At 38.5% G+C, this 26,884-nt stretch overlaps 1 protein-coding gene across 1 annotated transcript; it reads left to right on the forward strand.

Annotated features, from left to right (window-relative positions):
- Nucleotides 1–13: 13 nt before the first annotated feature.
- On the forward strand, nucleotides 14–19,292 carry slc2a1b (solute carrier family 2 member 1b). Its single transcript, XM_026167049.2, has 10 exons — nucleotides 14–469; nucleotides 11,938–12,033; nucleotides 15,771–15,931; nucleotides 16,043–16,283; nucleotides 16,408–16,570; nucleotides 16,664–16,851; nucleotides 16,975–17,079; nucleotides 17,245–17,346; nucleotides 17,441–17,644; nucleotides 18,231–19,292. Exons 1-10 carry the CDS (start codon nucleotides 455–457, stop codon nucleotides 18,426–18,428), a joined length of 1,473 nt encoding a protein of 490 aa, XP_026022834.2. The 5' UTR covers nucleotides 14–454; the 3' UTR covers nucleotides 18,429–19,292.
- The last annotated feature ends 7,592 nt before the right edge of the window (nucleotides 19,293–26,884 follow it).

Consider the following 26,884-nt stretch of genomic DNA (forward strand, 5'->3'; position numbering starts at 1 on the left):
ACTAAACCGGCTCATGTGCCTAAGAGCTGTTTTCATAATCGTGACAGCGGCACTACTCCAGCATCAAAAGACACTTAGGATTCATCCTGGAAAACTTTACCCAGCACAGAAGCTGTAAATTTTGTAAAAAAGCTGCTGAAGCTCATAAGTTACAAAAGAAGCAGGAGGCAAATAACGGGAGCGGGTCTCCAGCCACAGCTTCCCCGGCTTTTTTCTTTTTATATCACAGAAAGACCTCTGAATAATTTCTTCATAGGAAAGAAAGCAAAAAGAACTGGACTGAAGTTTGAGGTCATTTCCGCGGAACAAAAACTTTTGGGGATTTGTGAACGAAACCCACCGGGACACCCCCAGGAAGTTGTTCCATCGTATTCAGCTCCGACAAAAGAAAAGCCGAAACAAAGAAGAAGAAGAAATAGAGGAGGAAAAAGAAGAAATAACTCCCTGCACTGCCATGGATCAAGGAAAGGTAATTACACTTCACTGGTTCACTCCTTGTCAAACCTGTCCGGTCTGTGTTAGCTTCGTTCAGTCCGTGTACGAGAGCTTCAGCGCTAACAGGGCGCCTCTCCTAAATGTGGCGTCCGCGAGAATGCAGCTAATATTTACATTCTGGGGTGAACCGGGTGACCTGCTATACTGCTACAAGTCACCGTTTTAAGTGCATTTTCATGTTTCTATTGGGTTATTTGCGCACAACCTTAGTTATGGTCTATTATGTTATTACTATGATATTAATTAGGGGCTTTTAAGGGTTATCGCGCTCTGTTGTGCGTCACGTTGCTCTTGTGGTAGTCATCGCCATGTGGTATTTTGGGGCATTCAGGGTCCAGCCCAGTTTCTGTGACACTTTTGAGCCAACATAAACAACCAAATAAATAATAATAATAATAATAATAATAATAATATAATACTACTTGTGTGTGTGTGTATATATATATGTATATTTGTGTGTGTGTGTGTGTGTGTGTGTGTGTGTGTGTGTGTGTGTGTGTGCGTGTGTGTGTTAGGGCCTAAAATATTTGTGCCAAGAGGTGTCATTTGAAATATGGTATTTTATCTGAATGAAGCTTTTTAACTTTTGCAACTCCCTCACTTTGTCACTTTGTAAATGCAAAAAAGCATAAATGGAAGATCATACTCTCCTTACACTCTTTTATTGTGTCTTTCTGTCCCAATAACTACAAGACAATTATACACTTGTAAAAGAGCTGATAAAAAGAATCATGCTTCTGGTAATTTTCCTTTAGTGGAAGGTCAAAAGCTCCCCGGGTTGTGTCAGTTTTTGTATATGGAGGAAAAACCCCAATCCACGTAACACTATACTGCAAAATTTTCCAACGGGAACAAAGAAAAAAGCATTCCAAAGTAAAGGCTTGGCAGTGTCTTACACCCCAGGAAACAACTTTGTTTTACTACAAATATCAATATCATAATATTGTTCCTGAACTTAAAGTCAAAGTTGATTAATATTTAATATAAATGGTAAATGGTAAATGGCCTGTATTTATATAGCGCTTTACTAGTCCCTAAGGACCCCAAAGCACTTTACATATCCAGTCATCCACCCATTCACACACACATTCACACACTGGTGATGGCAAGCTACATTGTAGCCACAGCCACCCTGGGGCGCACTGACAGAGGCGAGGCTGCCGGACACTGGCGCCACCAGGCCCTCTGACCACCACCAGTAGGCAAGTATTTCTTTAGGTACCCGCACAAAATGTGGATTATGATTCAGTATTTGATGCCATAATTTTAATAGGGGATTTTTTATGATTGAATTCTTCCTTGAAACAAGATGAGAGGCACTGCCATGTGTCAGCCTTCCATACGTGTGTATGCAGTTGTGATGCACTATTTGTCACTGCAGTCTGTAGCTTAGGGAGTCTATTCCTGTAAAAAGCCTACTTGAAATACATATATACACATACATGGACATTATACATTAAAATGTTTACAGCAGAAAAAGTGATAGCAAAATAATCTCAAAGCAAAAAATAATTCATGTCAACATGCCATGTGCTCTAGGTCTTGAATCAATTTAGCCGTTGCTACTTGAGGCTATCTCCAAAAAGTTGATTCTGTTCATCTGGACGTAGTGTTTTGTGGGAGAAACGTTTCGTCACTCATCCAAGTGACTTCTTCAGTCTCAGCTGAATGCAGGTTTCCCCAATCTTATAAACAGTACATTTGCATAATGACTGAAACCAGCCCACTGAAGGAACATTGGGCTGGGAGGTCACTTAAGTCACTTGGATGAGTGACGAAACGTTTCTCCCACAAAACGCTACGTCCAGATGAACAGCATCAACTTTTTGGAGATTTACTTTCCTGGATGATTGAGAATGCATCAAGATACTTGAGGCTATAATAATAATAATACTAACGATATTAATGTTATAAAAATAAAAATCTAACATGTAATATAAAGTCAAACAACAACTGTGTAATCAACAATCCTGTCAGCTGAATATTACATATAATTTACACATTATTATTCATGTATCCAGATGTGTGAATTATTTTCTCTCACTAATTATCATGCTGTCGTACAGTTTCATTTTTTACAACCTGTCAAATTTTAAAAAGTGTCTCAAATAAATGTTATTGTGTAGGTATCAAGTCATTGCTTTTTGGATAAAAAGGACCAAATATGCAAGATCCGTTCTCAGACAGTCATATGCTGATTTCAGACTTGCTCCATCTTCAGTTTACACTGATTAAAAGCAAAAAACTAACAAGCACATTTTGGGTACTCAACTTGTCCAGATTGGTGACATGAGTGATGAACTCTAACTATTGTCAGTATCTACTAATTGCCTAATCAATTATCAGCTCATGTTTTTGGATTTCAGACTGGTGATTAGACAGTCTAAAGGTATCACTCAGTTTTCGTTATAGACTGTGATGCTCATTGTTCAGGAAGTAAGCCGGACTTATCTGCCGCCTGATAACCTTGTCTCTGTCCTCGTGTGGCTTTTTGGTCACCATTTGCATGCAACACAGTGAGGCACGTAGGCAAAGGACTTCAATCCTCTTCCCCCTCCTACTTTCTCATTGATATAAGCCCATTTAAACCCAGTGGAGCTGCACCAGGGCAGCTCAGTCTGACATGGTGGTCAGAAAATGTTTCCTTAGCTGTTTGTTCATATCTTCATGCTTTTTTTCCACTGCTTGCTTCGTGCTATTGTGGCCTATCAGCTGGATGGGTTGCAGTTGACATGATGGGAAAAGTTCTCACTGTTCCCACTTTCCACTGTGACATGAACACATCAGATTTCCAGAGAGAGTGGGAGCTCACCAAGGGAATACACAGTTGCCAACTCCAGGGTTGTGAAGCTTGGAGCTTTCTCCTCACAGACGCTTTTCACGTCATCTTTGCGATTTGTTACTTCCAACACTGTAGTTGTGCACATGTGGGCTTATCGATAGCTCGTGCTCAGGATTTTCATGCCTGGCTTAGCATTGCGTTGGACTGTTTACAGAAATAACCAACTGTAGAAAGAGTTATAAGTACTCGGTGTGGTCCTGTTGATTTCGCACATTGGACTTTGTCATTGATTGTGAATTTGTGGTTTGTAGTTCCAACTTACACAACTTCATTTTATTTTATCTCCTTTTTTAAAATCTTGATTCAGTTTTACTCTTATCTTAAATCAAATTTTGGTTAAGCCGGCAACTAAAGCACATGAAATATGTTGGTTTTCCTGCCATCGTCGTCATCTAGAGAAAAAAATCCTGAATGACAGGTTTGTTTTGAACTGAAAAGTCTCCCCAGCCTTTTTATTTCTCTCTACAAAGAATGCAATGCTGTTTGGGAACAAGTATATGGCTGCTCTGGTTTAAATGAGAGGCCCTTTAAAATGTCAAATTCCTGACAGCCTTAACATAACAGCAGGTATTTTGATTGGGAATCCAGTGCCAAAAAACAGCCTCACATTGTACAGACTTAATTGCACTCGATTGATTCCTCTACGTCCTCAGCCTTTCAGGCAATACCCAGTTCCTGCTGTCTTTAAGACAGTCCAGTAGATTAACTTTCATCTGCGTGACTACTTCTCTTCAGTATGTCTTATAATGTAACTGTCAGCCATGTATTAATGGGGCATAATGAGGCTTTACTGTAAAACTAGGGATTAAGAGATCCAGGGGGGGTTTAATTGAGATGAACAGGGAAGCAGGAGTTCATGTTTAATTCACTTCATTAGTGCTCACTGTACTGCATCACTCCCACCTCTGGTCACTCTGCAAATTACTGTTGAAATACAGTGTACCTTTGGGTTTCTTTTGACATCATTTTTCCACTGGGATTAGCTCTATTTAACAAATCAGATCTGACCAAGGGCATTACTTTTATGTCTGACCTTTAATTGTCTGGTGTCACCTCTGACTGTCCAGCAGAAACAGCACAAACTGTCTGTTGTATTCATTTATTTATGCAGGTTAAAAAGATATAGGACTAAATTATGCAGTATTTACTGCCCAGAAATACACTTTTATTTCTTTGTCTAAGAATTATATCATTAATACCCAACCAGCATCAATATTTGTGTATTTATTGTAATTACTATTCTACCTATTTGCTTATTCCTTCTTTTAAATATACTGATGCTGACAATGATGCTTAGTCTTTGGAACATGTGAACAGTTATTTAAACTTTGACTCGTGTCTCCTGGTGTTTATTTTGCATTTAACAGCTGACATCCAACTTAAGATGATATAGTAAATAAAGGACCACATACACATTATTAGTGTACAGCTTTCAGTGGTGAGACTAACATTCCCAAGCATAGAGCACAGCTATAAATACATTTTTATCTGATCTCACTTGAGCTTGGCAGAAATTTCATTGGTACTGGTAGATAAGGCATTAACGGGCACTCTTGAAATGTTGTTTACTTTAAGTGTATACAGCATTTAGAGGTAAACAATTTCTTTAAGGATGACAGTAAAGGGTCACAGGACAAACATGTAGGTGACTAATATCTCACATGACAACAACTGTAACAGAAACAACAACAGTAGAGTATACTCCATATTAGGATCTGCTAAGCTAAACTGTCATTATTGCAGTATTTATGTCATGTGTTATTAATTGCATAACATGCATAGAATGAAACTACTTTGGAGTTTACATACCATAATAAATACAGTGCAAGCATCTGTGTCTGCTATAGTGTCTGGGCTGTGAGGTCCAGATTATAATGTCAAGGGTGTATTTTTACTTTTTCTCCTTATAAGAAGCATGGAATTTATTTGGAAACAGTGCTCACAGAGCACGATGTGCTGTTTCAGTCAGGTGACTTTAGGAGGAGGGCACATATTGGGTTCCCTACAGCAGTGTAAGCTGAGACTGCCGCGGTGACCTGGAGTGGTGGAGGGACATGATGGTAGGTGTGTAAACCAAACCATGACTCTAGCACGTACTGACGAGAGAGAAACCTCTTGGAGTGCGCCTGTGATGAGTTACAGATTCAGCAGTGTACAAAACACCTTATTGAGTTTTGGCACGGAGTAAAATGTTACAACTGCCTAGATGGATTTTTTCAGATGGCCCCGTTTTTAAAAAAATGCTCAGGGCTTCAGACTTCTGTTGGGTTTTTTTTTAAGTGAAATTATCTCCTCATATTCGGCACACACATACCTGCTTCTGAAGAAATTCCGTCTGATTTGAGTTTACACTTCTGCTCTGCTACATATAAAAGGGAAATGTACTTTTAGTTCAGTATCTTGTAACTAGGTCAATAAGAAACGATGCACTATTTAAAAAATAGTGTGATATGTTTATAAATTATAAATAATTGCTTCTGCAGAACGCATATTTTGATCGCTAACTTTCTTGTATCTGTAAAAGGTCTTCTTCTTTAGCACTATATAGAACTGGTTAGTATTATTTTTATAGTTGTTGCAGCTACAATAGCTGTAAACAGTTACCTCGTTGCTTCAGTGGTTTTTGCAGCACTGTTGGATTTCCTGTTGACACTATTTTGTGGCCAAACCCTAGATTTTCTTTAAATATTTATTTTATCACAACGCCCTGCGGTTTCAAAGTTTTACGTCACCCTCATGTCAGCTGGTTTTGTTTATCAGAGCTCAAGTTTCCTTTTCCTCCTTTGGCTTTTTGTGTTTAAGCAGATTAGATGCTTAACTGAACAAAGAGACACTATATTGTTTAAAAAATAGTTGTAGGAAGTGTAGATTCAATGTCATGATTCATGTCTGTTGAATTTCAACTTTTTAGAAGGTTCTGGATGTTGTTGTTGTTGTGTGGTTGCATAGATCCTAATTTGGGGAACAAATCATTATGTCTTTTAGACGTTTATACAGTGAAAGTGCCTAAAGGTTTTCTAGGGGCTAAGAAAAGGAGCAGCATGGTTGAATGGGAGCTGCTAATGTGCTAATATTTGCTCAAATCCACATTTTGTGCTTTTCCATTTCAGCAGTTTGTTTTAATAATTCTTTATGAGCTCTGATGTCTGTCTGTTTACACTCAGGAAGAGCAGCAAGCTAAGGGCTGCTAAGCAACCAGGGCTACCATAAACACAGCCATGACTCGGCAGGTTTTTCCTCACTGCACATGCATTTGGCTGCTTTACTTTGTCCATGCAAAGAGAGAACATTTGCATATATCTAGACCATATTTAAGGGTGTGGGAGGAGGAAAGTAATGATACTTTGACCCCTGGATCCATGTTTTGTGTTTTCTTTGTAAGATTCCTTCTTTTTATACTTTCGAAAGTTAAAAAAAAAAGATTTATAAGCATTTAATGGCATACTTGTAAACTCAAAACTTTTTCATCTATATCTGAAAAGTGCATGTTAAGTTCTGTCTGTCTTCTGTTAATGTCACAGACACAGTATTATCTTTTCTACATTTTCTTTTACAGTTCTTTGGAATTGCTTTTGAATATTCGTGGTAGCACCGCCCCAGAGTGTGAATTCCTGTAATTAGAGCCGACTGTTAAACGCTGTGGTATGCAGTAGAGCAGGGCAATATGACCAAAAATATTTATCACGATATACATTTGAAAATTTGCAATAATGATATAACTGACGATATAATTGACACTAGACAAAATACTTTACAACTCCTCAACTTTATTAGTGCAAAAAAAACCCCATCAATGTATTTTCACTTAAAAACAAGCAGCTGTTTTTTTTTTTATGTGCATTAAAGTTATATATAAAAATTTAACAGTGCAAATGCAAATTGCTTGCTGACAGTTTAACCAAAATGCATTTCCAGTGGAAATTGGCCGACATATCCTCAGCATAACCATGTAGAATATCCACAAAACTTAAAAAGAGGTTATACACACACAATACGGTAATATTATGTTGAAGTTGGAGAGCTGAAGCAAGAGCAGAGGAGCCATCACCACTGAGGTTCTAAACATAGAGTAGAGTTGTTTCGGATGTGACTTCATTGTTTCCTCTTTGAGAAAGTCATCCATTATACTGCTCTTCTCGTTCCTATGTGCAAGTGATCTCACCTATAAGAGATTTAACTGAAACTTGCATCAGTCATTTTGGGCTAAGCCAATTAATCAGTTTTATTGAACAAATACCTACTTTTTAATTTCCAGCATGATAAAATGATGTCAAGTATATGTTTGGATAAAAATGGCTGGCTTGCACAGAAACACCTATAAGCTGAAGGTAAAGATGTTACAGAGAAGTTTTCAATTTCACTTGGACACATGCTGCTCTCCGTACTTTTTTGTTGCAGCTCTACATTTTTTTGCAGATAATTGCAGCTGTTCCCAAAAGGGGACATAAACAAGCTCAAAGCATGACTTTCCCCAAAGGGGCCAGTCAAGATTTAGCTGTTTAGAGTAAAAAACAGCTGGTAGGTCACTGAATTGCCTCTTGTCTTTTTTGTAGCTGTAACTGAGAGACATCAGTCATGATTGTTCTGATCATTTGCCCACAGTGTTGAAAAGAGCGTGTATATCTATGTTTATACACACATATATGAACCTAGTGACCCTCTCTAGACATGCTCCCGAGAAGAGCTGCTATTGGCTCAGAGGCGTAGGCTGGTCTGTAAATGACTTCAGCCAAGCCCTCATTTTTTTCTTTTCTTCTTTGCTTTGAGCAGAGCTTAAGTTACCGCCTCTCAAAACACACACAGACTTTTTTCTTCTTCCTGCTCTGGAGGAGCATAAAAAACAGTTTTAGATGTAACCAAGCTGCCTACAACACAAAGAATACCTGTGTTTAAATACCTGCAGCATTACAGAGCTGATTACAGGCGCAGTCCTTTCAAATCCTTTATGAGGAATGTTTTGTTTTTTTAAAAAGAAACCTGTTGGGCTGTTTTCTTGTTTTTTGTTTTTTTTTGTTCCTTTAAAAATGTTCGTCATTGGAAAATATTGTGAAATTAGGCTGGAATAACTACTGAAAGCTTCTTTTACCAATCTGTTTTGATTTTATGACCCACAAAGATGCTAAGATGCAAAAAAGGCAAAAAAAGAGCTCATTAAGTAATCACAAACTTCTGCAACTTCATTTGTCAATTTGATATATATTTCTATATCAAAAAGATTTAATTCAGGAGAACTATTCTCTGCTTTTCAAGTCAAGTATCTTTGCATAAGTGACAGTTTAAAGATTATCAATGTTATACTCAATCTTGGTGCCATCTTTCTCTTCATCCCCCTTTTAAACCAAATTTTCTCTGATCTTGATGCATGCTCAGTCATTCAAGCAAGGAAATTCCAGGAAGTCAATTCGGTTGATCTGGATGTTGCACTTTCTGAAGACATTTCGTAACTCATCAGTCACTTGGATGAGTGAGTAAACATTCCTTCCTCTCACAACGTCTAGATGAACAGAATCAACTTTCTAGGAAACAATATCTACTTGGTGGCAGGATATGATCACCTAAGTTGTAAGCAGATTATCTCTGGTCACCTGCTGTTTAAACCTAAGCTTTTGCAAGCGGAAAGAGAAGAACGACTTTAAGGAAGGGGATTATTAATCAGAGAGGATTATTTAAACAGTGAGTGTAAGAATAATGTATGAATGAGCAGACAGGCAGGCCATGTGAGGTTACACTTATACCAGCCAAGAGAAATACAAGGCTTCAGCAGGCTGAAGTTAAATGAAATTGGGCAGCTATGATATCAAACCAAAAACATAGGCTTATCAGAAGAATCTCAGTTCTGAGGCATTTCGCTCAACAACACAAATCAATGGAACCAATCAGCCTTGTGTTAGCAGTTCAGGTGACTGATGGCGCAATCATGAGGAAATCTTTTCTTGGCAACTCTTGGGCCCCTATTCATTCACCTTTAAATGCCACAGCTTATCTGAGTGTTGTTGGTTATGTGCTTTCCTTTTTGGCCATAATTGACAGTCTTCTGATGGCCACCACCAGAGTGATAAGAATAGAAGTAATCTGAAATGTTAGTCACGAAACCACGATTGATTTTCGGTCACCAGATCGGAATGTTGTAGAACATCACTGAGATGTGGACAATGGCACATTATTATGGTTTCCTCATAAAAGTTCTTGGTAAGAGCAATGTGAAATGTATTTCAAATTTTCTACCTGATTAGCTTTGAAAATTCGCTGGCTGTGAAATTAGGAACAAATGTCATTCTGCACTGCTCCATGTTAAAGACTTTAACAACCTTTAGACAAGGTGATTTTTCACCTCCTTTTTACCTCATGTTTGTTCATTTTACGAGCTTGACTTCTTAGACTTGAATGGCCATTGGAAACTTTTTCTGCTGGTGTTTCAAGGTGGAGTTGAGATTATTAAAAAATGTAATAGCTAAGCGAAGGGGAGATCCTTGATTTGTGTCATCTCTTAATCAGTTCAGTGGGTTTGAATATAAAAATACTTCAAACTAAAACTAGGTTTCTTCAGGATACTCAAGTTAAAACAATGACACTTTGAGGTGACATCTACTCTCATAAAGGTCAGATCCTTTGTTGCCAAAATACAAGGAAGGTATCTGTTATGAATCACTGTACCAAAGGATTTGGCATGAATCACGCGGGGTAGGAAAAAAAAAACATTAATCATCAACAAGATGACTGCTTTTAAGGAAATGAAGGATTGGAATAGTAAGCAACACTGGATTTAATCGAAGTTTAATCTTGAGTATGTGAAGCCTTTTGAGATAAATAAGAAAATGCAATGTTAAGGTATACAGTTTAACCGATGTTTTCAGAAAACTAGCACTCAGAGGTGGTCATATGCACAGTTAGCTGACGCAGAAATGATAAAAGGGGTCAGTGTTGGTTAGGGCTGCCACAAACGATTATTTTGATAGTCGACTAGTCACCGATTATTTTTGCGATTAGTCGACTAATCAGATCATGCATCCATTGGACGTACAACGTACAGCTTATTGCACCAGCATGCATCTGCTCTTATATAACTATCATTAGCTTACAGCTTTAAGTGTTTACGGTATGTGCTAACTAAAAATAAAGACAAGATGATAGTTTATTAAATTTTAATGAAATTTGCAGATTGTTTCGGTAAAGTTTAATAAACTCCTTGCTATCTAAAATATAACAGGACACTGGAGTATATTCTCGAGCATCTGATAATCAGCTGTCTGCTTGACGTTTATTCAGCTGTGTAAAAACTATAACTTTAATCTCAGCCAAACCGATTTACTCAGGAACAAATAAAATATAACAAAAAAAGCCAAACAATAACATTTTTAAGTTATCTAAGTGACTTATATATCATGTTTAACCTGAGTAGCGAAAGACGGCAGTGGGTTTGAAAACGATTTGCCGGGAGTCCGGTGTTCTCACGGGCTCTAGTGAGCCTTGCCCCTGGCTAGCTATCGAGCTAGTGGGTAACAGACGTCTCTGAAAACGTCAGAGCGCTTCCGAATATATGTGGTGTCTTGATAAACTGAACAGATATTTGAGGTTTACACAGCTACATTATCGCCTGAAAAAATGCTAAACGTTTATTTTGTGACCCAGAAAGAATAATAAGAGTAATATTAAAACTAACTAGCTGCCGCCATTGTTGGAAACTGAGCTGGGCTGCGCTATGAATTTTGGGACACAGCTTCTTCTTCTTTGGGGTTTAACTGCAGCTGGCATCCTTGTACATGCAGTGCTGCCATCTTCTGTTTCAGTCCGTTATTACACTCTTAAATCCTACTACTTATTCCTGCGTCTTTTGGGATCTTACAAAGCTTCAAACGACGTGTCGACTATTAAATCAGTCGACGACGATTTTGATAGTCGACGTAATCGTGACTAGTCGACTAATCGTGGCAGCCCTAGTGTTGGTGGACAGTAGCTCGAGGCATTTGCTTCCCTGTCTGCGAACTGGAAACTGAGAGCGACATACCATGCACTGGTTTGTTAACTTCTTGGTATTCTTCTAATCTACTGGGCTCTGGTGAGATCAAGCTAAAAATGAACTCTGTAATAACAGGAATAAGAGCACAGACAATAAGATCAGTAGACCTGAGTCTGACCTGGACGTTTTTCACAAGGCAGCTTTACTCAGAAATCTGGAAAGCTTTTGAAAGGACAACCCTGTGACCCCCCTCAGACCTAAAAATATTTGTATGATCCATTATTCATCTCAGTCTGTTAATAATGTCTTCAACAGACATAGTTACAGCTCGACGGTGGATTTCTCTTTTTTCTCTGTTTGTCTGTTTGGAATGAACATCTTTTATGCTCCATATTCACAGTTTTATGTACTGTAGCAGTATATTAAGTGTCTTTAAAATATTTCAGGAAATCTTAACAGTGTGTTCATTAAACATTATAATAACTACATCAGGGTGGAAAATGTACTTGTCATCAATTCCATTCTTGGTCAGTAAACTGAGATCTGTGGGATTTTCTGTGCCAGCTCATGGACACATGGCAAAATGTGATTAACTGGTCAGACTGGTGTCTTTACTGACAATATTTTCCCTGTTCTCTTTCAGCAAATAACGCTTCCATTGTTGATGAGTGTTGGAACTGCGGTGATTGGCTCCCTGCAGTTTGGCTACAACACAGGTGTTATCAACGCCCCCCAGGAGGTGAGCTGTAAACTGTCTTATTACAAAAAGCTAAAGGAGAGTGAGGCATGAACAAGAGGCTGTTGTCATAAAGGTTCAAATTGAAAGTTTTTGGTTTCAACAGGTGTTCGTTCAGTGTTTATTGTCATATCAGACGAAGGAACACAAAGTACAGCCTTCAGAATAACCATAAAATAACCAGGGTTTCCAAAAAACTTCCAGAATCTCTGGGTCTGCAGAAATCAATCAAGCCAATCAAGTGCTTTCCAGCTATCCAACTTTGTTCCACAGTTGGCTGTTAATTCACTCGCTGCCTTGAAGAACATCGCAGAAAAGGGAGGGTGTAGGTTAAGAGGTGAGGTAATAATAGCTGAATTTAGGCCTAATGGGTCCAAGGACATCTGGATCAACAGAGAGCAACAGAGAGTGTCTATGCCCAAACATGGACCTCTTTTGACCTGAAGCCAGCTGGCAAATGCTTGAGAATGAAATTTAGAAATTAAATTTAGGAGGCAGACAGTGACTTATCCCCGTAACAAAAAAGATCACAAAAACAATGTTCCAAAGCCCCCCAGAAGACTAAGTCAGACAGTCGATTTATTAACAGGAAGGTACAGCAAAGACATTCATTTCCTAAGGAATGCCTGTGTCGCATTGCGTGTGAGAACTACTGTCAGCTCAGTTTGCGTTGGTCTGAACACACCCTATGGCTACTCAGACTACTCTCTGCAGGTAATAGGTGTGTCTCCAGACAGGCTAGAGCTCCACTCCTTTTATGTTATCTTTGACCCACACAGAGGTACTAGGAAGGAGGCCCAGACAGACCCTCCTAAACTGAGCTGTTCTCTGTTATGCTCAACCTTGATATGAAGGACCCTTTTCAATTAGAGAAGCTTTCAGTCCACTAAATTCCTTTAATATTAATAAAAGTGTGACGTGAAATAAAACTAAGAGTCTGATTATCATATTAGGTTATCATGATAGTAATGTGGTCTAAAATATGTAAAAGAAAAATAATTAAAGCGCATAAACTATAAAATGTGTTAAATCGTCACAACTAAGAAGCTGGGTGAAGGATTTTAGCTGAAAATTTGCCTGAGTTCATCTTCTGTTGATTGACTCTGACAGACGCAAGCTTGTCCTTATTTGCTAAAAAGTGATCTAGACCTGCACACAGTCCTATGTTATTTTCAAGAATAAAACGTCACAAATTGTTGCTAATAGTATTCAAATCTTTCTATACACTATTAGCAACACGTGTTCATCATCATATAATCACCTACAGCGTGTCACCTAAAGCCTTGTACTGTGTTGGAGTGTCTCTGATTAGATACGCCTTTTCAAGGGCCTTGTTCAGGCTGTCCTGTGCTCCAGCCATTGAATGTTTGCCTGATCAACACTTGAATGTAGGCTCATTGGATGTATTGCAGGAGGGAGGGTGCTTCACTTTTCTTTAAAGATTTCTCCTTTTGAAACAATATAACTATGTAGTTCACATCTATTTTAGTGCTTTTTAATTATAAAGGTCTTAAAACAAGAGAAACTATATTATTGTTGCCTTTTTCAGTATTTTTGTGTGTGCTGAATACATTGCTTACCTTGACAGCCTGGTCCCCAACCAGTTTCATCACCAAGGCTGAAGGCCAGTCAGTATGAATAGACAGTTTTCACAATGTGTACTTTAGGCCAGCTGGTGGTTTGGATTGTGTAGCCTATTGAGATTAGAGAACAAGAACCAATTATGTAACTTTTCAAGGGCCACCTTGTAATTTGTCGCTAACAAGTTAAAGTTAGTGAGAGTTTTAAAGTAACCATTAAAAGATGGCAGTGGAAAAACATGTATAAGATGTTGTTTGTAGAGTTGAAAACACTGTTTCATTACTTAAACCTGGAGTTTGCTTTTAGTTTTGCAGAGCTCTTTCTTTGGTTTTTCAGATCAAACTGTTAATGCAGGCAGTGATGAAGCTTCAAAAACCCACAGAAAAACTACACGGTCCAGCACAAATTTCAAAACAAAGTTAGTTGACAGTTGTTTGAGCATTTAGGAGCCTAATGAGCCAGATGCTTTCCTTTAGGAGTTGGTAGAGATCAAATCGGGAGCCTTGCAACTTAATGTAAGATTCACCTGTGCCCAGGATGTGCCTTTCACTCTTCAGCTCATACCTAGTTCATACCAGTTTACCTCTGGTTTTTATTTCTGTTCCACAGGTTTTGCGTTTTAGTGTCTGTAGCTTTAAAAGCAGATAGGCTAGCCACACCCCCTTTTAGGGAACAGTACCTTCCCTGATGGTGTCATGGTGTCCTATTTCATGGACCAGTGAAATAGGAGAGCTAATAAAGCTGGTAATACAAACACAACCGTGCTTGAAACAAAACTGGAATACAACGTTTCAGAGGAATTTTACAAAAGCAGCAGTTTATTAAGATATTCGTTTATTAATCCAAGGATAAAGGAAAAAAAGTTATACTGTGTTGGTCTTTGACTTGCGAATGTAATGAAAAAACCAAAAAGAGATGACTTTGCATAGTACATCTCCTTTTAAGACAGTGAATAAAGTCTTACCTTAAAATGTCTTACTACCAAATGAGAGATTGTGTTGCTCTGTAATTCTGAATGCATAAGTAAACAACTGTGTGCAACCAGCTTCATATGAACGTAAAAGCTGATGGAGATCATGTGTAAATACATACTTTTCTCCTCACACTTTTGCTCTTTTCCATCAGCTTTGCTAAACTACAGCACTTAAGTAAAGTACTTATTTATGTTCGATCTCTGCTTGCATAAACTCTGTGAACGTGTTCTTTTTAAAGGGCAGACGTGATGGGATGAAGGCCAGGGGGACAGTACAGTATATGATACCATACATACTTATCACCAACAAGGTCTTGTGAGTGTAAGTTGATAGTGGATGTGACCCAGGCTCTGTGTTAACAGTGTCAGAGTGTCATTTAATATGTATCCCTCCACTACAGAAAAGCCCTTGACAAGCCAAAGCCTCCTATTCATAACTGCTAATAAGGACATCTCAGAGTTTGTTTGTTTTTTCCACATGCCGTCACTGATCTCTAGTACATCACGATCTCCGGGACTAGATTAACTGCAGAGTGCCTCAAAAAATGTGCTGCACGAGCTCGAAGGCACATGATCCAGATGATCCAGACTTAGATTTTGGTTGCAGTAGAACTATACTGGTGAAGTCATTTACGGGGCGTTGTGGACTGGGTAGTGACCTTCTTGAATCATGCCAGAGGTGTCAGCGTGACACACAGAAACAGAAGCAGGCATTGCTTTTTAAGCACCGTCACCCGCACTCCTGGGTGTGTTTGTCAACAAAGTTGTCTGGGATGTGGTGACACAGTGAAGGGAGGGGATGTGAAACCTGACACCCGAGTCTAATAAACTTCCTGGTGGCCAGGAAATGCTGGTGATTATACAGTGCTGCCATCAGCTGGCTGTAAAGTGGCATTTCAGCTATGTGGCAGGGTTCAGAAGAGGAAAATCTCAAGCGTGTGATCTGATGCAGACATGGAATGATCACATTACAACTATGACAACAGTGGGACTTGTGGATGTGTTAAATGATTAGATTAGATTAGATAGAACTTTATTAATCCCTCGGGTGGGTTCCTCTGGGAAATTCGATTTCCAAAAAAGCACAGCACCGACAGAAGTTACAGAGTTATGATTCTGTATGATAGATTTTATCCTGTTTATAATCCTTGGAAACAAAAGTAACAATGAAATGTGTCTTTCTTAGGTTATTGAGAACTTCATCAATCAAACGTGGTATCACCGTTACAATGAGCCCATTCCCAAAAACTCCCTGACAGCTGTGTGGTCCATCGCTGTTTCTGTCTTCTCTGTCGGTGGCATCTTTGGTTCATTCTCAGTAGGACTCTTTGTTAACCGCTTGGGAAGGTAAACAACATACTGAGTCACTGCTAGTATTAAACAGCATGTTAGTCCTTTGCTGAGAGCCTGCCTGCATTTAATTTTTCTAAATTGTATCTTGTTCTTTGATGTCTACAGGAGGAACTCTATGCTCATGGCCAATATTCTGGCTTTTATCTCGGCCGTTCTGATGGGTTTTTCAAAGATGGCAAAGTCGTGGGAAATGCTCATCGTTGGCCGTTTTGTGGTTGGGCTGTACTGTGGCCTCTCCACAGGTTTTGTGCCCATGTATGTGGGTGAAATTTCCCCAACAGCCCTACGAGGAGCCCTGGGCACGCTACACCAGCTGGGCATTGTCATTGGAATCCTCATTGCACAGGTTGGTGAATATGTATTTGTGGCATTCGTTGTCTTGTGATATGTCTTATCCTGTGATAAATTGTTTCTACTGGTGGTTGCTAGGAGCTATGCAGGTGGTTCATTAGTGTCTGTGTGGGTTTTAGATATTTGGATTGGAAGTGATCATGGGAAACGAGAACTTGTGGCCTCTCCTCCTGGCTTTCCTCTTCATCCCTGCTGTGATACAGTGCGTCCTGCTGCCTCTCTGCCCAGAGAGCCCCCGATTCCTGCTCATCAACAAGAACGAAGAGAACAAGGCCAAATGCGGTGAGCACATACATACAAGTCATACAAGCTGGCATATGTGTAAACATAAGTTCATTTTAAATCATCTGTTGTTTTTTTTCTTACATGTTTCAGTGCTGAAGAAGCTCCGGGGCACCACTGATGTGAGTGCTGACATGCAGGAAATGAAGGAGGAGAGCCGGCAGATGATGAGGGAGAAGAAGGTGACCATCCTGGAGCTTTTCCGCTCACCCCTCTACCGTCAGCCCCTGCTCATTGCTGTCATGCTGCAGCTCTCCCAGCAGCTGTCTGGTATTAACGCTGTAAGTTTCAAGACCTACATGTTTTTCAGATTATTCCCTCTAAAGACTGCCACTGAAATTGTGAAGTTGATATCAGGAGGTGATATCCTGAACCAACCTACATGTCAACTTGTTTGTTTTTAGATTTTCTACTACTCCACTAGTATCTTTGCGAAAGCTGGAGTTGAGCAGCCCGTTTATGCGACCATTGGAGCCGGTGTGGTTAATACAGCTTTCACTGTGGTGTCGGTGAGTACAGCAGTACACAAAATAGCATTATAGGTGTCAAAAACATCAGATTGTGTTCTACCAAAGCACAATTCAAAAATTATTCTGGTCCCTTGTAATCAGATTTGTGATACAAAGCATGTATATGGTACACTGACCTTTCTCCTCATTTCTTTGTGTTTGTAGCTGTTTGTCGTAGAACGAGCAGGACGCAGGTCTTTGCACCTACTGGGGCTGCTGGGAATGGCTGGATCAGCCATCCTCATGACTATTGCTATGGCTCTGCTGGTAGGTGTATTCCTGACAAAGGCACACTTCAGTGTCACCTGATTTATGACTTTGACGTGCAACTTTCAAAAACTTTCCTCTTGTATTTTTGCAGGAGCAACTCAAATGGATGTCTTATGTAAGCATTGTAGCCATTTTTGCCTTCGTGGCATTCTTTGAGATCGGGCCGGGTCCCATCCCTTGGTTCATCGTGGCAGAGTTGTTCTCACAGGGACCCAGGCCTTCAGCCATTGCTGTCGCTGGTTTTTCCAACTGGACTGCAAACTTTATAGTGGGAATGGGCTTCCAGTATGGTGCGGTGAGTAAAAGCACATAACTATCACAAAAACATAGGCTCTTGCATTTGTTACTGACTTAATTTATTGGACCGGTTGTGTCAAATAGTAAAGCTGAACTAGGTTCTTCTTTATGATGACTTCCTCATTTTATACCAAGAGTCTGTCACTGTAAATGAAACACATACTTTGTAGCCAGATTTGAGATATGAGTTGAGCCCTTTTTAAGCAAAACATTTCATTCGTTCTACAGACAGGCACAGTTAAACCCAACATTTAGCTTTATGGTTATTAGGATTTTTATGCTTGAAATTTGTGTGTAGACTTATATAACTGTATGTAATTATACATGTATATTGTATATTGAGGTAGGATCAAATGAGTTTACCTTTAAGTCTATGTTTGTAGCAACTCCTCCTTTGTTTCGTTATTGTTAAAGTGTATTTTGTTGATATTTTAGTCACGTTCAAATTCAATCAATCAGTGCTTATGTATGATACTGAGTTCAAGATACAAAACAGAATTGTGAAAGATGAATTGCTTCCAAGTACTAAGAAATAAGTTGATCAATCTAATATCTTTTGTTTTGCTTCTTGTGTCTCTTCGCAGAGCGCGTGCGGTCCCTACGTCTTTGTCATTTTCACTGTGCTACTGGTCATATTCTTCATCTTCACTTACTTCAAAGTGCCAGAGACCAAGGGCCGGACATTTGATGATATCGCGGCCGGCTTCCGTCAGACTGCTGCCATGGCAGAGAAGCACACACCGGAGGAGCTCAACAGCCTGGGAGCCGATTCGCAGCTCTGAGCGTCTGGGACTGAACTTTCCAACAAACTCTTTCTCAGATCAACAGCAAAGGAGAAGAGTCTGCTGACTAGAAGTAGACGGATACACTAATAGTATATTCTTCACACTGTCACCACATTTCAGGTGTCCTCACCACCAAACAGAACAGACCTGTGTGATTCGCTCTGCCACGACGTCTTCTGCTGCTGCTTTCATGTCACACATAGAAACGAGAACTCGATGGGCACCGCGTCGCATGGCAGAAAATATACAGATGAGAGATTAGATGGTGGGGAAGGTTTTAATATTTTTAAAGATATTTTTACAGAAGGAAAAGCCGAATCTGCAATCAACTGGCCTCTTTTAACATCTTTTTTCCCCCTCACTAAATATTTTACTGATATGTGCTGTTCTGTCACCTGTTACAGTGATTTTTTTGCGACTATCTGGTTAAAGAGCGCTGTAGCTTAAGTTCACTGTGCAAAAAATGTCTTTTTTAAATGATCATACTGTATTGCTGTGTTACTGTACACTCTGGCACTGTTGATGCTGTACAACTTGACTATGTCACTCCACCAGATGGGGCACTGCCCTTAGAAAAAAGTCCCAATACTCTGCTGAAAAGTAATAAGTTATTTATGTATCTTTTACCGAGAACGTTACTGCATACAAAAACTGTGATATTTGGGTGTGAGATGATGAGAATGTTAATTTTTGCATGATGAAATTTAAATTAGCAACAACTCTTCACAAATTATACATATATGTAACTACTACTCTTTTTACTCTTTGTTGGTAGAAAACTATAGAACAATGTATTTTTTTGTACAATATTTTTGCTCATGAGGAAATGATATCTAGATAAATATGCAAAAAGAACCAAAATTTATTCTCCATTCCTGTATTTATTTATCTTTTTACACCATTCCTTTTTCACAGTTCAAATGAAGAAATTGGAAATAGGGAACAGTATCTACACAGATCACTACCAGAGAGCTAAACTTGGCAGTAATGTTGAATACATAAATCATCCATCCATGACACAAGTGCCCACTCGCAATCAGCAGCCACAAAACCAAAAGTCTGCCCCACAAAACCCAGAAAATGTGTCCGTTTAAGTGCCTGTCTAATACAACCATCAGTCTTTCAGCCTTATCACTTTGGTACAGCTTCAGGTTAGACTAACCTGATCCAGACAGAGAGCTTCTTCTCTCTCGGTGTAGGATCTTCTCTCTCTGTATCTTTGTGGTGAGATTACCTCCTGAGCTAACATAGTCTGGTGAATTGGCTTCAGAGCTGTCATGCATTCGAGTGTTACATGCTGTTATTCAGTGACAAACAAACGTTTTTTCATAAAAACAAAAAGAAAGAAAAAGAAAAAATGTGGCCTAAAATGAATGTCTGTCTTTCGTTGTTCAAAAACCGCTTTCATCTTTCTTGGGTCAAACATTCAGAACAACTTCATTATGGTCTGTGTTTCTGCAAGGTCTGTGTTTTTGCTTTTATTTCTGAATTCTGCAGTATTGAGTAGCTCAAACTCTCTTTTGGTCATCTATTTTACTTAACTTACCTGTGCAGCTTAGGTAAATTCCCAAGTTGCTGTCAATTACTGCTGAATCATATATTTAAATGCATAATTAGAGGAGAATTACCCGTTAGCAGCACTTTATTATTCACATTTATATTATACCTGATTTTACATCATATATATCAGGTATAATGAGATTCTTTCAACATATTTCTGACAGGGTGGAGTCTTTGTTACTAAAAACAGACTGAAGTACTGCTGATGGACTGCTCAATGTTATGTGAATGGAAAGAATTGCTGTTGTACTATTTGTTTATATTCATTACAGTTTTTGTGTACTCACCTAGAAAACCTGTGTGTAAATATGATAATATTCATTGGTAGATGAGAACACTGATCCAACTCAAACACAGTAGTCAAAATCCTGAAAATCATTCCATAAATCGTTGTCAGTTGTTGTATATAGTAGCTCTTTAAAGCACACATTTGCCTTTTCATTCACATAGAAAGCATTCACTTTATTCACTGTGTGCCTTTGTGTTGCTTTCACACATCTTCAGCAATAAAATCATGTAAAGGCGCCAGCAGATGCACTTCCCCACGCAAACAGATGCCTATTGCAAGTATAAAAACTGTATTTTATGTACATAGTCACATATCTGCTTGGGCATTGAATTTTTTTATGTGGCCTTTCAAAAATCTTGTGGCTCAGGTTGGTGGACTGAAAACATGGGATGTTGTAAATATCACTCAGTTAACCTTCACCCACTCCTACTGTCTGAAATCTTTACCTTTTAGAAGACCTTTTGATAGTTAAATTATTAGTACTGTAGTGATGAACATTGTTTTGCACCTAGATATCTTTTACTGTATCTGTATTATTTTGATTTGATGGCTGAATATACTGTTGTGGCCTCATGAAACTATCATACTTTTCCAGAATTTACATGTTAGGATTATTTTCATTAGTGGTTGCATTTTAGAGCACAGAGCATAATGTAATTTTTGTAATAGTGATGGTGTTGGAATGCTACTTTTGTTGGAGAAATATAAATTGTGGTGGTTGGTGCAGTGAGTAGTTTAATGGATGAAATAGTGTTGGCTTAATAAAAGAAATCACAAGTATTAAACTGAAGTTTTTTGGCTCAATTTTTAGCTCTTTTTTGACTTAACCAGGCAGCAACCTCAGTGGCTGAAAAATGAGGCAGAGATACCAAAAACTGGAGTTCCTCTAGTGGCCACTTGAGGCTTGTTCATTTCCCATAAACCCCCCAACTTTACCCAAACCCTGCCCCTTGGTTACACAGGAAAGTTACTTGTTTGGTTATTTGATTTACTTGTTTGTTGGCCTGAGTCTCATCGTTTCTCTCTACAGTGAGATAAATGAAAAGGATATGAGCTGCTGCTAAGTGCCATGGCTAACCTCAAAATGGATGCAATTACATTTGTGATTACCTGCGACATGCCTGACTTCACTCATTTCTTCTAGCCATCTGTAAAGAGCGAGAGAACCACTTCATCATTTAGTGCCTTTCAGAGACATCGCTTATTTCACCTTTATCAGATATAGTTTCTCTCCAAGGCTGCAGTCACACACCCACAAACATTAAAATGTGATAATTATCAATCATCTTTGACCTTTAACATTTAAACTGTCAGCAAAAAGAACTTGAGAACAAATAATGCATTTTGAAATCCTGGTTTGTTCCTGTGAATGTTTTCTACAATTCTCAAGGTCACTCACAGTCAAATACAGACTAATGAGATACAGGAGAGGCCTTGGAAAATACAAGTATTTGAATATGTTTGATCATGCCCTGGCACATGGGCATTCATTGCCTATCAGGCAGCTAGGCAGCCTGACCTTCAAGGTGGAACAAAGCACAGGGGCCCTCAGTCCACGGGACTCTCGGTGCAACTTCGATATCTACCTTCCTTGTTATTATGAATATAAATCCCTCACACTCCTTGATGGATTAGATCAGCCAGTTCACAGACATGTTTGCGGGTAAATAAAACTATGACATTGCTTCTTGTCCCGCTGTTATTGATTACAGCGAGAGGGAAGAAGGGAGGGTAGGAAAATCCTCAGAGGTTAGAAGATGTTCTGCACACAGGGTTAGCTGACCCCTGTTGTAAGCAAATTTACACTTTTCCTCAGATCAGAGTTGTGCATGCAAATTTGTTAGCAGCCTCTGTGTTTGATGATCTTCTTTGTTCCCTAATCCACTGTATTTATTCATATTTATATCCTTTATATGTCTTAATCTATTGTAAAACCTGCTCTCACAGTGAGACAGAAACAGATGGTTGGAAATTTAAGCTCAGCTCATATCTTTACAAAACATTATTGTGGCTTTAACTACCGAGGTGAATCCAGGTAAAAACTAAAGCTTGAAAAAAAAAAACTATAATAAAACCCAAACTAGTTTTGAATCAGCAGCATGTGGCTTATGTAACCAAACCGCAAATCAATAACAGGCAGCAGATGGTTTATAACTTATCTCCAAAAGCTATAAACTCACATACGTGAGATGAATCACTAGGATTTAACTGATTATGAAAATGAGACACAAAGGAAATTGATACATGGATAGTGAGAGAAATGCGGAATTGGTGTTGACTTAAAGTCGACCCAACAGGAGTACTACAAGACAATCAGATCAGCTGTGGAGCTACCATTAGAGGCAAGGGTGGTGTCTCTGTAGGCCAACAGCGCCAAACTCTCTGTGATCTCACCGCATCAGTAGTCCTAAAAGGTTTCTAAAGGGTGCCTGGTGCTGTTTTAAAATGAATAAAAGCTTGGCTGTGAGCAGAATGGGATCATCAGCAAACCTAGAAAGTCAACAAGAACCATGTTGTGTTGATTTGGCTTTAAATAAGATATTTGACCCCTGGCTGCTCTGAGGCAAACTGCTCAGCAGCCAATACTAACACAGTGGTGCTTTCAGAGGAGAATGGACATCAAACAGGTGGATCTGGACAAGGAGATATACAGCTCTTCCCCGGAGAAATAAATGTCAGGGTGAGAGACAGCTGAGAGAGTGTATGAAGAGAGGTTTTAACGACACACAACAATCCAGATGCAGTATGACCGATTAGCTTGCAGGATCGAAGTAGGATGTTTTTGTATGGAGCTTCTTCCTAGACTTTTTCTTGTATTTGTTTCAGTGTTGATGGTATACTTGCACATAAACCACTACATTGGACACTCCATACCAAATTCATAAGTCAAAATGTATGTTGTCCACCTAAGTGGACATGTAAAAAAAAACTCTTTGAAAAGTACATGTTTAAAAAAAATGAAGTTCAAAAATCTTTTTTTCATGCCTAAAGATGAATAAAAATACTTAAGAAAAAAATCCTGATCGAGGTTGTCATAATTCATGCATGAAAGGTTTAAAGAAAGCCCCCTTCAATTGTGAAGCTGTTACTGATGTTATTTTCGGGTGGACATTTAAAAGAATTGCCTCTGGTTCAAGGAGGAAAAAGGAAAAAGCTTTGTCCTTTGCCTCATTGTTGTTGGGGGACAAATTCATTCATTCATTTTTTTAGTTAAGATGTGCTTGAGGTGAACAATTCTCCAAAAAACAGTTTTAATCCTTAAAGATTTAAGATTAATTACACTTTGTAACTTTGGAAAATATCATTGCTCCACTTCCAGGAATCTTACACTTATTTTGGGAGCAGGACTCCTGATACTCCAGGCTTTTCATGCTGTGTTACAGTATTTTCTTCATCTTATCTCTCTCTGCAGGTTGTAATTTTCATACCAGAAGCAGTTGTAAAAAACCTGCACACACAAATTTGTGTGCAAATCATGCACATGAAGGTTTCCCTCACAAATCAGTGATTTTTTTTTTAAAATTTCCATACCTGTATTTGTTTGTATTAAACAAGTAAATCTAGAAGTGACCATACGTACAAACAAATGCATTGTTTGTACGTATGTACGTAAACATTGACTAATATACGTTGTATTTTCTATTATATGGTAATATTAAATATTGCATGGTTCTATAACCATTATTTTTAATTTCTTTTGTTGTTTCTTCATAGCAACAGCTCAGTATCCAATCTCTGGCCAGCACAGCAGTCAAGTCAGTCCATTTCAATACCCCATAAAAATCCAATCCAGCAGCAGTGTGACTGATCAGCCGGCAGGTTGGGAGTGTACTTTTTTTATTTGGATCCTATTTCTAGAAAAAAAAAACATAGTTCTTATACCTTATATTTCCTGACTGTACAAGCAGGTTTTATTGTAAACAAACTAAGATCTGCCATCTGCGTTTTAAAATGTTTTCTTTTAATATTTGCAACTGAGGCGGGCTTACTGAAAAGATTTCCTACTTTGACTGAAGTGGATGGAGGACTCTTGGCTATTTAATTTTATAGAGTTGCAGTTAATGTTGAGAACAGACTCAATAACATCAATGCTGACTTCAGTGTTTTAAAGCGGTCTCAGTTTTACGTTTTTTATAAGGCAGAACCTCTTTTGTTGGATGGGTTCAAGGTGACTTTTTATTTCCTTTATATTTTTGGAGCTCATGTTTGTTCCACTTTGGCTTTACAGTTGCAGAGCTCTTACTGATTTTATTTTATGGTGGACATAATAGCCTCAGGCTCAAGCAGGAATAATCTGTGTCCGTGACTCAAGGCAAACATCCCGAGTGGGGTACAAAGCTTATCCAGTTAGTGTTTTGTTTACCAGTTCTTGAGATGAACAATTCCCCAAATAAAATCATTACCTCCCTGATTCTATAATATAATTTTCTTACACGTATCTCAGAAACAGGAAAATTCAAATTTTTCTCCTCCAGGCGTTCCTCATCTCATGCTGTGTTACAATATTTGCGTTATCTTATCTTTCGCTGCAGGAAGTAATTTCAGACAAGAAACTTGTGGCTACGTGACACAGTTACATAAAGTCTTTAGAGTCAGGTGTTTGCATTCAGGCAGAACTTTTAGATGTATACTTTCATTTTGCAGTCTATAAGCACAGGAGTTGCTCTTTATTATGAGTATCTGACTGACATGAGCTGTGTGCTCTCTATCACATACCGTGCTGTGTGTACAATATACTGTGCCGATTGCCACAGTATGATTTTTTAGTAGTTATCATGCTAGAACTATAGGTTAATCAATTATTATGAAATACTTTAATAGGGAAAAACTGATCTGCAAAATTGTTTGTTTTGCAGATCTTTCTGAAGATTTTTCACTATCTTACATAATTGATTTAATTCTCTCACCTCCTTGATTGTGTTGCCTTGCATTGTGAGAAAAGAATCCAATAACAGCATGGTCAGTCTTTTATATTTAACATGCAAGTGTGCAACTGCGTGCTTTATTTTCTCAGTTCTCTCTCATTTCCAGTCAGCCTTGGAATTATTATGTTTATGGATTTGGGGAGTGCTATATGTAGTTTATTATAGCACATATAATGGGTGCAGGCTTCTATATAAGTTTCCTGCTACATTTAAAACCAAATTTTCTTTGATAATAAAGACAATCGATCAATGTACTTTGGCTGTAACTGAAAAAAACTCTAATTATTTCATGTCATTGCATTTGGTTTCAGGGGTCTGTCTTTCCAGAGAGGTGTACACTTGTAACACTTGGGGGATTAAATATAATTCTCCTTCTAATATACAAGTTTTGACTCACCACAACATAAAGAGGATTTAGAAGTTGCATTAAGCTGAGATGCTTTGCTGGCTCTGCATTTGTAAATGCTTTGTGCTTCTCTTAAGCTCTTTTAGAAGTTCTTTGAACATTGTCCATAGATTCTTTTAGGAGGCTAAACCGTACATAATATAATCCCTAGATTTTCAAGCAAGGTTTCTTTAGTTGTATTAACACTGCAATGTGCAAATCACTGAATTTAGAAATTTACTGTAATAATAAAAAACAAGAGTTGATTTTTTTTTTTTTTTTTACAAAACATTCATAGAAAGGGAGAAATTCAACAATATTAGCTTGGAGAAATGCTGGTGTTTTAAAGCAATTATGATACCTGTTGGTTGACTTAAACAATTAACATCTAAATATGAATTAATGACAGTTATACAGAATATATTCTCTTCCCTCCCGCTTGGTATTGGAGCTCAGCCCTCCTGTTGTTTCTGCTGTTGTTGAAAAAGACCATAATGACAGTTGTGCAGTAGGTCGTCTTCCCTCCTGTTAGGAGTTGAGGAGCTGGTCCCTCCTGTTGTTATTGTTATTGCTCCTGCGGTGTGTTCATTAGCTCAATGCCCCTGGTGATTATGCCAGCTCTGAGTCTTCTTTCCTTCCTCCCTGCTCTCCTCCACCACAGGCGCTGTCTTCCCTTTGGCACCCTGCCATCATCACTGTGACCCGGGGGGATGCTGTTCAAAACTGAGTTGTTGGTCGTGCAAAGTAAAGAAAAAACAATGAAGTTTGGGGGATGACATAAACAGTTAAGTAATATAAAAAAGGTTTAAAAGATTACTGTATTCTATATTCGGCACAGATGTCTGTGGTCCCAGAGGAATAACAATGCAAATTGTGAACAGGGTTTTAAGATTAAAGGATTTAATAACATATTCTTGATGCGGTTAATATTTTTTCATTATAAGACACCCATAATTCAAATTGTTAAGTCAAAATGTTGATTCTCATGCACGAGTGGGTGTGTGTACTCTACTTACTTAATCCGCTGAAGTAAACATTATGAATTAGAATGATGAAGATAGTTATAGTAACTAAGAATTTTAAACAGAAACACATTTATTAATATATTAAATCTAAATGTAAGTACTCGTCATGGTCCCTGGGATTTGGACCCAAGGTTTTTTGTGAATTTATGATTCATTTTTGTTTTTCAGGATCAGTTGTTTTTTAATTTTGAATGACCAGTGAATTGTTTCATTGGTTGTGTCTCATAGTCTCTTACTCATGTAATCCATGTGCTTTCTGTGTTTCCTTG

This window comes from Astatotilapia calliptera, chromosome 5 (genome assembly GCF_964374335.1).
Source record: "Astatotilapia calliptera chromosome 5, fAstCal68.1, whole genome shotgun sequence".
Classification (NCBI taxonomy): Eukaryota; Metazoa; Chordata; class Actinopteri; order Cichliformes; family Cichlidae; genus Astatotilapia; species Astatotilapia calliptera.